Source organism: Callospermophilus lateralis, chromosome 14 (assembly GCF_048772815.1).
Source record: "Callospermophilus lateralis isolate mCalLat2 chromosome 14, mCalLat2.hap1, whole genome shotgun sequence".
NCBI lineage: Eukaryota > Metazoa > Chordata > Mammalia > Rodentia > Sciuridae > Callospermophilus > Callospermophilus lateralis.
The window spans coordinates 80678388-80689734 of record NC_135318.1 but is presented as its reverse complement, the minus strand read 5'-3'; the positions used below and the strand labels follow the sequence as shown (position 1 = coordinate 80689734).

Here is an 11347-nt window from a genome sequence, read left to right as displayed (position 1 = left end):
ACCCAGGGGTGCTTAAAGACTGAGCCACATCCTATCCTCAGCCCTCTTTTTTTTGTATTTTATTTCGACACAAGGTCTCACTAAGTTGCTTAGGCCTCACTGAGTGGCTGAGTCTGACTCTGAACTAGAGATACTCTTGCCTCAGCCTCCCAAGCTGTTGGTATTACAGGTGTAGGCCACCACACTTGGCCGAGGTTGTTTCTTTTGAAGACAAAATAAACATTCCAGAGTAAAGTGATGCTCATGGTGGCCATGGTGATGCACATCTGACATCCCAAGGACTGGGGAGGCAGAGGCAGGAGGATTGCAAATTATTATGATTATAATATTATATATTATTATTATTATTATTATATTTTTGTTACCAGAGATGAACCCAGGGGTGCTTAAACCACTAAACCAAATCCCCAGCCCCTCTGAGTTTTTATTTTGAGCCAGGGTTTCATTAGGTTGCTGAGACTGGCTGAACTTTCAATCCTCCTGCCTCAGGCTCCCAAGCTGCTGGAATTATAGACATGTGCCACCATGCCTAGCCACTTTCATCTTTTGAGTGTTTTTTATTGGTTTGGTTAGTTGTTTGGGTTGGTTGGTTGGTTTGGGTATGGTATGGTGATGGAACCCAGGGTCTTGCACATGCTAGGAAAACGCTCCATCACTGAGCCACACCCCAGCCCTTCTAAGCATTTTTATTGTTACCACTTTACTTTGATATCCTAATAAGATCTGTTGGTCAGCTTTCCAGTACAGTAACAAATACCTGAGATAATCAACTTAAGAAGATGAAAGGTTTATTTGGGCTTACAGCGTTGGAGCATTCAGTCCATCTGGTTTGCTTTGGGGCCTGAGGAGGAAGCACTGTTAGGTGGATGAAGGTGACTTGGGAACAAAGCACCAAGCAGTCCGCATGAGTGAAAGAAACACCAATCAGGCACCAATCAGCTGGGTCTCCTGGCCAATCCTGGATCTTAGCCAGATCCCCCAACCAATCCCAGTAGGACAAGGGACTCTAAAAACCCCCTTTTCCTGTCCCAAGCCCTTCCTTCCTGCCCTAAGCCCATAAAAATTCCAGTCCAGTCAGCCCCGGTACTTCTCCTCAGACCCTCTTCTTATTCTCCCTGTCTGGGGGTTCCGCCTGGGAGTGGAATCTCAATAAAGCCTCATTCAGCGGCCTTTTAAAATCTGCCTCCTTTTGGTCACTGCTGTTGCCTGACCTTAGGAGCACAGCATGGGGAGAGCAGGGGGCAGAGAAAAGCCTCCCACCTGGTGACCAAGACAGGGAAGACAGAGACGGGGTCCCACAGCCCCCTCCAAGTGCAGGTCCATGGCACCTGAAGACCCCCAGCAGACCCACCTCTTAAAGTCTGGCCACCTTCCTCCCAGCAGTGCCAGGCTAGAGGCAGGGCCTTCAGCACCTGAACCTCAGGGACATCGCAGACCAGGACAGCAAGGTCCTTAGGAGAGTCCCCGAGGGCTTCAGCTGAAGAAAGGGAGGAAGCCCCTGGTCCTCTGTGGGCTGAGGGCAACTCAGTGACAGAGCACCTGCCTGGCAGGCACGAAGCCCTGGGTCAGTCCCCAGCATGAAGAAAGGGAAGAGGAAACAAGAGAGAAAGAGAGATGGAGAGGAGATACTGGCCTCCTCCAGGCTGGGAGAGCCAGAGCCTGGGCTGCGGAAGTGGCTAGGTGGCAAGTGCTTGCCCAGCAGGCACAGGCTCTGGGTGGGACCAACAGAAGGAAAAGAGAAGCCAAGGACCCCATAGGTCGTGGTGAGGGGTGGTGGGTCGGGGTCAGGGTTCGGCAACCTGGGGTCTGTAGTGGGTCCGGACAGGAGAGGGGCCAAGGGGGCGGGCCAGGACAGGAGCACTTAGTTAAAGTCCACCCTTACTGAAGTCTCACCCATGCACCAAAAGCAGCAAGCCAAAGTGGGCAGCGGGGGATTTCCCCGCCCCACATACCCATGTGGCCACCCCCAGATGAAGATCTAGAGCACTAAGAACAACAGGGCACAGCAGCTCACACCTGTCATTCCAGCTGCTCGGGAGGTCCAGGCAGGAGGATGCAAGTTCAGGGCCAGCCTGGGCAGCCTAGCAAGACCCCACCTCAAAATAAAAATAAAGGTGTAGCTCAGTGGCAGAGTGCTTGCCTCACACGCACATGGCCTGGGTTCTTCCCAGCACTGAAAGCAGAAAAAGTAAATCCAAACAAAGACCATCTCTGCTGCCGTTAGCCTTGGGAGTGCCGTTGTGGCTTTCTTATAGTTCAGGTGATCGAGACCCACAGGACAGGGAGCAGCTGCCACTGGAGACGTAGTCTGTGATTCAGAGTGCCCGGAGGAAGGGGCAGGCCAGTCTGCAACCACCGGGGAAGCACCAGTCAGTCTGGGGAAGAGGACTGAGAAGGGCTGAGCAAGAGCTTGCTGTGGCCTCCAGGTCTCAGGATAGGCAGAGAAGGAGAGGCAAGACAAACTGGCTGAGCAGGTCTGACCTGGGCCAGCTGGAGCACTCCCAGTGGGCCCCAGGTGCAGGAGCTGTCCAGAGCCCTCTGGTACCTGGCCCTGGGGCAATTAGGGAAGGGAAAGCTGGCCACAGCACCCCAGCTTCGGAGCCTAAAGCAGGAGGTGGTTGGGAGCTGTGGCCTGCACTGGTTGCTCTGCATGTGAAAGGCCCCTTCCCGGGAGTCTGTGCCTCTCGGAGAGCTAGCTGGCCTGGGGAGGGGCGGACTCTCCAGGTTAGCAAGGTCCCCAGAAAGTCAGATGCACAAAGTACAGAAAATAACAAGCAGGAATAACACACCTATTTTAGAATGAACCTGCCAGTCTACAAACCCTACCTACACAGTCGGCTGTAGACTTTTGAACAGCTTTGCATTGAATCTGAGCATCACTTGGGAAGAATCAGTTTTCCAGGAAGCGGTAGGTAGAGTGCCTGCCTGGCATGCTGCGGCCCTGGCTGCAATCCCAGCATCCAAGGAAAAGCTCTTCTAGTTGGTGAAAACCAAATACCCACCTTCCCTCTCCATTGAAGACTCTTTAATTTCTGAGTGAGATTATTCTTTTTAAATATAGGTGAATTCAGTATGATAATATTTTATTCTGAATATTTTCACGTATGATAATAAAGTTTAACTTACTACTTGCTTATAATATCTTTTTGACAAGATTATGTTGATGGGCCTGGAGGTATAGTTCAGAGGTAGATGGAGTACTTACCATGCATGCTCCAGGCCCCAGGATTGACCCCCAGCACAAAAAAAAAAAGAAAACCCAGATTATGCTAACCTCATATAATGAGTGGATTATTATCCTGACCATTTCTATTCTCTGGAAGTGTTTACATAAATGTGTGTATTGTACCACTACTGTCACAAAGCACAACAAATCATTTAGCTTAGAGCAAGAGAAATTATTGGCCAGGTGCTGTGGTGTATGCCTATAATCCTAGCAGTTTGGAGGCTGAAGCAGGAGAATGGAAAGTTTGAGGCTAGCCTCAGTAACTTAGTGAGATCCTATCTCAAAATAAAATATAAAAAGGGGTAAGGATGTGGCTCAGTGGATTTAATCCCTAATTTAAAAAAAAAAAAAAACAAGAGAAAGATATTCTGGGGCTTACAAATCCAACATCAAAGGCCCAGAAGGTTTGCTCCCTTGGTGGCTCTGGGTGAGAGCAGACCAGTCCCCTCTCCTTGGGCTGCTGCTGATGGCTTGGAATCCTGGTAGGCCTTGGCTTGTGGTAGTAGCCTAAGCTCTGCTTCCATTTGCATGTGGTTCTGTGTCTCTGCTATTGAGGCCACATTTTTATAAGAAACATTGCGGTAGAAACTCCAATAAAGGCTCTGGTGTGGCCTCATCTTAACTGATCTCATCTTCAGAGACCCTGTTTTCAACTGGGGTCACAGTGGGAATTCTGAGATTCAAAGAGTTAACATATCAACACTGTCCAACTCAAAACATATTGTGTTACTTGTTTCCTGAAAAGTTGAGAAAAGTTGATCAGTGAAGAGCCAGGTGTGTGGCACATACCTGTAATCCAATTACGTGGGAGGCTGAGGCAGGAGGATCACAAGTTCAAAGCCAGCCTCAGCAACTTAGCCAGGTCCTAAGCAACTAATCAGGATCCTGTCTCAAATTAAAACATAAAAAAAGGTTTGAGGATGTGGTTCAGTGGTTAAGCACTCCTCGGTCAATCTCTGATACCAATAAATTATTAATAAATATGCATCAGCTGGGCATAGAGGCACATACAAGGACTCAGGAAGCTGCATCAGGAGGATCACAAGTTCAAGCCCAGCCTCAATAACTTAGCAAGACCCTGAGGACTTAGCAAGACTCTGTCTCAAAACATTAAAAAGGGCTGGGGATGGGCTTAGTGGTTAAGGGATCCTGGGTTCAATCCCCAGTATCGAACATATGAGAGCCTTGCTGGGCATGGAGATGCACAGCCTCATCCAGGAGACTGAGGATCACAAGTCTGAGATCAGTCTGAGCAATTTAACAAGAACTTGTCTTAAAATAAAAAGTATTGGGTACTCAATGTTCTCCAGTACCAAATGTATGTGAGTACACACACACACACACACACACACACACAGATAGCATGACTTGGCCAGGTCATATCTGTGTGTGTGTGTGTGTGTGTGTGTGTGTGTCCTGGGGATTGAAGAACCCAGGGCCATGCATTTGCCAGGCAGGCACTTTACCACCAGGTGACATCCTCAGCAACTTAGTGAGACCCTGTCTCAAAATTAAAAATAAAAAAGGCTATATTGCTTAGGTGTAGTAGTGCATTCCTGCAATCCCAGTGACTCCAGAGGCTGAGGCAGGAGGATCACAAGTTCAAAGCTAGCCTTGGCAACTAAGTGAGACTATCTTGAAATAAACAATTCTTTTTTTTTTTTTTCCCACTGCCATCTATTTAGAAAGAGAAATGGATGGAACATTCACAGCCAGCAGGTTTTTTGTCTGTCTCTGCAGTTTTGGGGATCGATCCCAGGGCTGCACACCTGCTAGTCAAGTTCTCCACCACTGAGCCATATCCTCAGCCCTTTTTATGTTTATCTTTTCTCATTCTCTTTTTTTTTTCCCTTCATCTATTTTGAAGTTATGTTGTTAGGCAAACATGAAGTTCTGAATTAGTCTATCTTTTCCTTTTATCATCAGGAAATGTCCCTGTTATCTTCACTAACGTCACCAATATTCTGTTTTGCTAGGTCTCACATTAGCTCAGACAAGGTGACTTCTTCTTGCCGGGTGCTGGGATTGAACCCAGGCCCTGGCTTGCTCCCAAGCCTCTGGCACTAAGCAGGGCGCTCTAGCCCTCCTCCACCAGTTGAGGGGTCATGGGGTGGCCTGCGTTTGGGTTCCTAAGAATCATGCTGCTGTCTTCTCTCCTCAGACCACCACGACAAAATGCCATAGACTGGGTGCTATAAACAACAGGAGCTGACGAAGTCCAAGACGGGGGTGTCCGGTGAGGGCTCTCCCCAGCTGCAATGGCTGCCCTCTTGCTGTGTGCATACGCAGGTCTCCTCTCATTCGCCCCCAGACCTATCAGACCAGGACGCCACCTTCTGACTTCGTTGAACCCCACCTACCTGCGGAGAGCCCTGTCTCTACACAGTCACAGTGGGGCCATTGCTTCAGGGCCTAAGCGTCAGGGGACCTCAGCTCGGTGCACAGCGGCTGCTATGAGCAGGCACGTGGCAGCCATGGGGGTTCCCATCTCTTCAGCTCCCTTAGGCACAGGGGCTACAGACCGAGTTGCTGGGTCATGCACTAGTTCTAGATTCACCATCTGATGACCCGTGGTGCACGTGTCAGAGTAGGTGTGAGACTGCCGGCAGCTCCTAGGGTTCCAGCCACCCCGCCTGCGCTCATCTCTCTCTTTTTTTTTTTTTTTTTTTTTTGAGAGAGAGAGAGAATGAGAATTTCAATATTTATTTTTCAGTTTTTGGCGGATACAACATCTTTGTTTGTATGTGGTGCTGAGGGTGGAACCTGGGCAGCACGCCAGGCCAGCACGCTAAAGCTTGAGCCACATCCCCAGCCCCCTGCGCTCATCTCTTGCTGGCAGCCCTGGGGTCTGCGCACCGGGCTCTTTCCCTGGTAGGTACTGATGATGACCAGTTATAACATGCTTGCTTGCTATTTGTATATTTGCTTTGAGGAAATGTTCACTCAGACCTTTCGCCCACTCTTAAATCAGACTTTTTATTATTGAGTTGAATTAGTTCATCATATAATCTAGATATGTCTGCTGTCTTATAAATTATTTGCAAAATTTTCCCTCAATCTGTGAATTTTGTTTTGTTTAACTTTCTTGATGGTTTTTTTTTTTTTTTTTTTTTTCATGGTGCTGGGGATCAAACCCAGGGCCTATTGTGCCTCAGTCTGGCTGGGCACAAATCACAAGCCACTCAAGCAGGAACAAACTTATTTCCGAACTCCCCCAAACGCCACCCGCCACCCACCACACACCAACCGGAACTCCCTCCACAGGCCCTTCACCAACTACTTAACCATCATCATCTCAATGGCTTGCTGGCATCACCTCTCAACCACTCCTTTCTGGCAAAATGCCATGCGTCATCCGGACTTGGCTGTGGCTCTCAGCACTTGTGCATGTGAGGCAAGCACTTTACCAACTGAGCTATATCCCCAGCCCTTGATGGTATCTTTTGAAGCACAAACGTTTTAATTTTGGGATATTGTTTCTCTGAGCCAGATCTTGCTATATTGCTCAGGCTGGCCTTGAACCCATGGCTCAAGAGAACCTCCTGCCTCAGCCTCCGGGGTAGCTGGGACTACAGGTGTAGGCCGCTGCCTGTGGCTAATTTGGGTGATGTGCCATGTATTTATTTTTTCCTTTGCTGCTCTTATTTCTGATGTCATATCCACTGCAAATAAAGGTGAAATGCACGTCTCACTTCCTGTTCTAATCTGTGACAACATAGGACATTTTTGTTGTTGTTTTGTGATACTGGGGATTGAACCCAGGGTGCTCCACCACTGAGCTGCACCCCCATCACTTTTATGCTTTATTTTGAGACAGGGTTTCACTAAGTCACCTGAGCTGACCTTGAACTGGGGATTCTCCTGCCTCAGACTCCTGAGTAGCTGGGATTACAGGCATGTGCTATCATGCCCAGCTTTTTCTCTTCTTATTTTAACAGATCCTGGATATACAGTGGTAAGAAAAACAAATAAAATGTCACAATGGAGAAACACACATGCTCCTTGAGACGCCATCTCCTTGTGGCCTGCAGGGCTGAGCAGCGTGAGACGCAGTGATCAGCCTGAGTGCATCTGGTCTCTTTTCTAAGGACCAAGCTCCTTGGGAAGTGTGAACATAGCCACAGAAACACAGGAGCTCCTGAGCAAGGCCAGGTCTCAAAATCACTGTGTCAGCACTGAAATTTGAATTTCATGTTATTTTCACGTGTCAAAAAAATATTATATTGGGGCTGGGGTTATGGCTCAGTGGTAGAGCACTCGCCTAGCATGTGCAAGGTGCTGGATTTAATCCTCAGCACCACATAAAAATAAATAAATAAAATAAAGGTATTGACAACTACAACTAAAAAAAAAAAAAAAAAAAATTATCTTTCCTTGTGTTTTTCTCAACCATCTAAGAATATAAAGAAGATTCTTAGCTCACAGACCACACAAGAACCAGGAGCAGGTTGTGTGTGGTTTGCCTGTTTTTGAGAGTTTGTTTGGCCTCCACCCCTGGCACTGAGAGTCTCTAAAGTCTCAATGGGATAAAAGAGGGATGTAAAGGATTCACCCATGAGCTTCCTTCCTGGAATGTTGGCTCCTCAAGTCCTTGGTTTGTCCTGATATCTGGAAAATAGCTCAGTGCTGTTTGGTTTTGATGTTTTATTCAGAGTTTATAGCAGTTCTTGATGGAAGGCTCATCTGACATTAGTTCTCCAGTAGAATGGGAAACAACATCTGGTGCTGGAACCCAGGGCCTCACACATGCTGCGGGTGCTGGGTCACCAAGCTGCACCCCAGCCCCAGCCCAACTGGCTACTTTCATCTACTATCAGGAGCGTCCTCTCACAGTGACAAACTCACAAAAGGACCGTGATTTTAAGTCTCAGTTCCCTGTTTGGGACATGAGGTTGTTTCCAGCTCTCCGCTGGGATGAGCTCACTTCTGTAGGTTTCTTATACGCCTGGTTATTTCCTTAGTATAAAATACTAGAAGGACATGGTCAAGTCAAGGGCGTACACTTGCACAAGTTTCTATTTTTGTTCTTGGGGATTGAACCCAGGGACACCTTACCATGGAGCCACATCCCCATCCTTTTTTATTTTTTATGTTGAGACAGGGTCTCACTAAGTTCCTTAGGGCCTCGCACTAACCTTGAACTTATGAGCTTCCTGTCTCAGCCTCCTGAGTTGCTGGGATGATAGCAGTGTGCCACATGGCCGGCTTTCAAAGATTTTGTTTTTGTTTGTTTAGGTGTAGATGAACACAATAGCTTTGTTTTATTTATTTATTTTTATGTGGTGCTGAAGATGGAACCCCATACCTCACATGTGCTAAGCAAGTGTTACCACTGAACTACAACCCCAGCTTTCACATATTTTTTTGTAGGTAGTGCTAAACTTCCCTTCAGAAATGATACACAATGGCACACCTTGAAGCTGTGCGTACTTCTAGGCTTGGGGGACCAATGCTGGCTGTTACCACTGCATCCTACTGGTGCCAACCTGATAGATGAAAAAATGGTGTCTCTGCGATGCTTCAGTTTGCATTCATTTCTTCAAGGTTGACTGGTGTGGTAGGTTGGTGATGGCTCACTCCCAAAGATATGTCCGTGACCTAATCCCTGCAGTTGTGATTAAATTAAAGATTTTGGCACAGGCAGATTGCCCAGGATTAGTGGAGTGGTCCTAACTGCCATCACAAGTGTCCTTCCTGATAAGGAGACAGAGGGAGATTGGACACAGAAAAACAGAAGGCAGTGGGATAGTGACAGAGACTGGAGGGATGTGGCCTCACGTTAGTGCCAGCAGCCCCACGCTAAAACAGGTTCTCCCAGGAACCTCCAGAGGGAGACTGGATCTGCAGATACCTTGACTTCTCAGTGAAACTGATTTTGATTTCTGTGCCCCTTAGCTGGGAAGGAATAAACTTCTGCTGGGTTAAGCCACCAAATCGTGGTGATTTGTTGAGGCTGTTGCAGGGAACCAATACAATAGGGTTTCCATAAAGCCAGGGACATAAAAAACCTTCTGACTTTAAAAAACTTATAAAAATATTATGCAATAATGTGTTTCTATATGGATATGCGTACATGAGTATATGTGTTTACACATGTTCACAACTGCCTGCAGACGTCTAGAATACATCAGACTAGCCCAGGGTGCACTGGAGGGTCTCAACTGAAAGTGGCTGATGGGAAGGGTCCTGTTCTGGGGGAAGATGCCCTTTTACTTTTCACTCAGGACACTACTCATGATGATCCATTTGTTTTTTGAAAAAGGTTTAGGAGACCATATTCACATATTAATTGTGCAAAAATAGAAAGACATACCATTTGTTTTCTGTAAATAAAGAATAAAATCTGTAGAAAGTAGGAAACAATGCTGCCCCCTCCCCTTACCATTCCCTTTCCCAGAAATAGTCACTGATAATAATTTGGTGTACATCTCTGATTTTCGATTTGGAAAAAAAAAAAAATGTATGGACTCTTAAAACAAAAATGCAACAGTGCCTGCCATAAACTCTGGCTTTGTTGAAGAGTGCTGCGACCAAATCACCGTGGGTCCAGCGTTCAGGGACCGCAGCCTTACAGTAAGGTCCAGGACGCACCTTGCCAGTCTTCCAGTTGCTTTGACCTTCCTAGTACCTGTCTGTGACTTTGCCCACACCTGTGTTACCTCTAGAAACTCTTCTGCAATTGTATTTAAAATAGTTTTAGTTATTCCCCTACCACCTTCCAGGCATGTTTTTGAAATTTCTTTTGTCACCAACTTTTTCCCTCTGTGGACCACACAAGATGGTACAACCCCACCAGCCCCCAGCCTTTCTCAAACTGGTCGGAGAGGACTGGAATAGACATGTTGGCAGTGGACTGAACCCAGGGTGCATGCTGAGCACAGGCTCCACCACTGGCTGACAATGTACCCCTGAAATGGATAGAATTCAAATCTTTCAAACCGAAGACAGTGATTATTTTGCGTTAGGTCGTAGTTTCAAACTAAGGAGAAAGGGAGATCTTTGGGATTTCAGCAGGGCGTGACTCTGGACGTCCGGACAAGGAGGAAAACCTGGGCAGGGGAGAGGGGATGCGTTGGGATCCACAGGAAAGAGGAGCGGAAGGCCGCCCGGAGTATTTCGGAGTGTCATACATTTCCCCCAAACCCGGCTCTGCATCGGCCTTACAGGAGCGCAGACAGACCCGCGCTCCCGGGGACTCCAGTGCCTGAGGGCCGCGATCTGCGAGCCTGAGGTTTTCCCGCAGAGGTCAGTGCCGCCCGCCAGCGCGCCAAGGCGGTGGGAGGGGGCGCAGACCGGCGCAGAGTTGTGGGGCTGTTTGGAAGAAAGTTAGGGGATGCGAAGAGGTGCGGGCAAGACTCCTCGGGTTTGCGCCAAGCTGCAGAGAGAGCCTCCGAGGCTCCGGGTGAGGCGCGGGGATGCCTGGGGAGAGCTCGGGGTCCCGCGTCGCGCGCTGCGGGGAGGCGCAGCCCCCGGAAGGTGCGAGTGTGAAGGCCAGTGTGAGCGCGCGCTGGCTCTCCGGGCTCCCTAGACGCGCGGGTGTCAGCTTGCAGCGCGGCTCCTCCCTCCGGCCCCCCTGCCCGGCCGGCGGTCCCTCCCCCTGCCCGCTCGCCCCTCCCCGCAGGCCCGCGCCGGACGCCCCGGCGGAGCAGGCGGCAGCGGCGAGTTGGGGAGCCCGGGCTCACGCTGCCCGAGGGGCCGATCTGAGTTCCGCGCCCGGCCGGCCGCGCAGCTCCCCGCGGGGCCACGCCCTGTCAAACTTTGCTGCGGCGGCGCCGGGGAAGGAGGGAGGGGCGCGGGGCTGCGAGAGGCAGCCCGGGTCCGCGGCCACCATGCCCCAGCTAGGCGGCGGCGGGGGCTGCGGCTCTGGATCCGGGGCGGCCGGCGGAGGGGACGACCTGGGGGCGAGCGACGAGCTGATCCCCTTCCAGGATGAGGGGGGAGAGGAGCAAGAGCCAAGCAGCGACAGCGCCTCGGCGCAGCGGGATCTGGACGAAGTCAAGTCGTCTCTGGTCAACGAGTCGGAGAACCAGAGCAGCAGCTCGGACTCGGAGGTAAGGAGGTCCCACGCCGGCCGCGGGGGACCCAGCCCCGCGCTCGCTCACCCGCCCGCGCCTTTGTGTC

General features: G+C 49.6%; 1 protein-coding gene across 1 annotated transcript in view; it reads left to right on the top strand.

Moving 5' to 3' along the window:
• Window positions 1–11043: 11043 nt before the first annotated feature.
• Window positions 11044–11347, top strand: part of Tcf7l1 (transcription factor 7 like 1) — a 112162-nt gene continuing 111858 nt past the window's right edge. Inside the window, exon 1 of the mRNA XM_076832855.2 lies at window positions 11044–11277. Within this exon, the coding sequence (XP_076688970.1) occupies window positions 11056–11277 (222 nt within the window). The 5' untranslated portion in view covers window positions 11044–11055. The remainder of the gene's footprint in view (window positions 11278–11347) is intronic.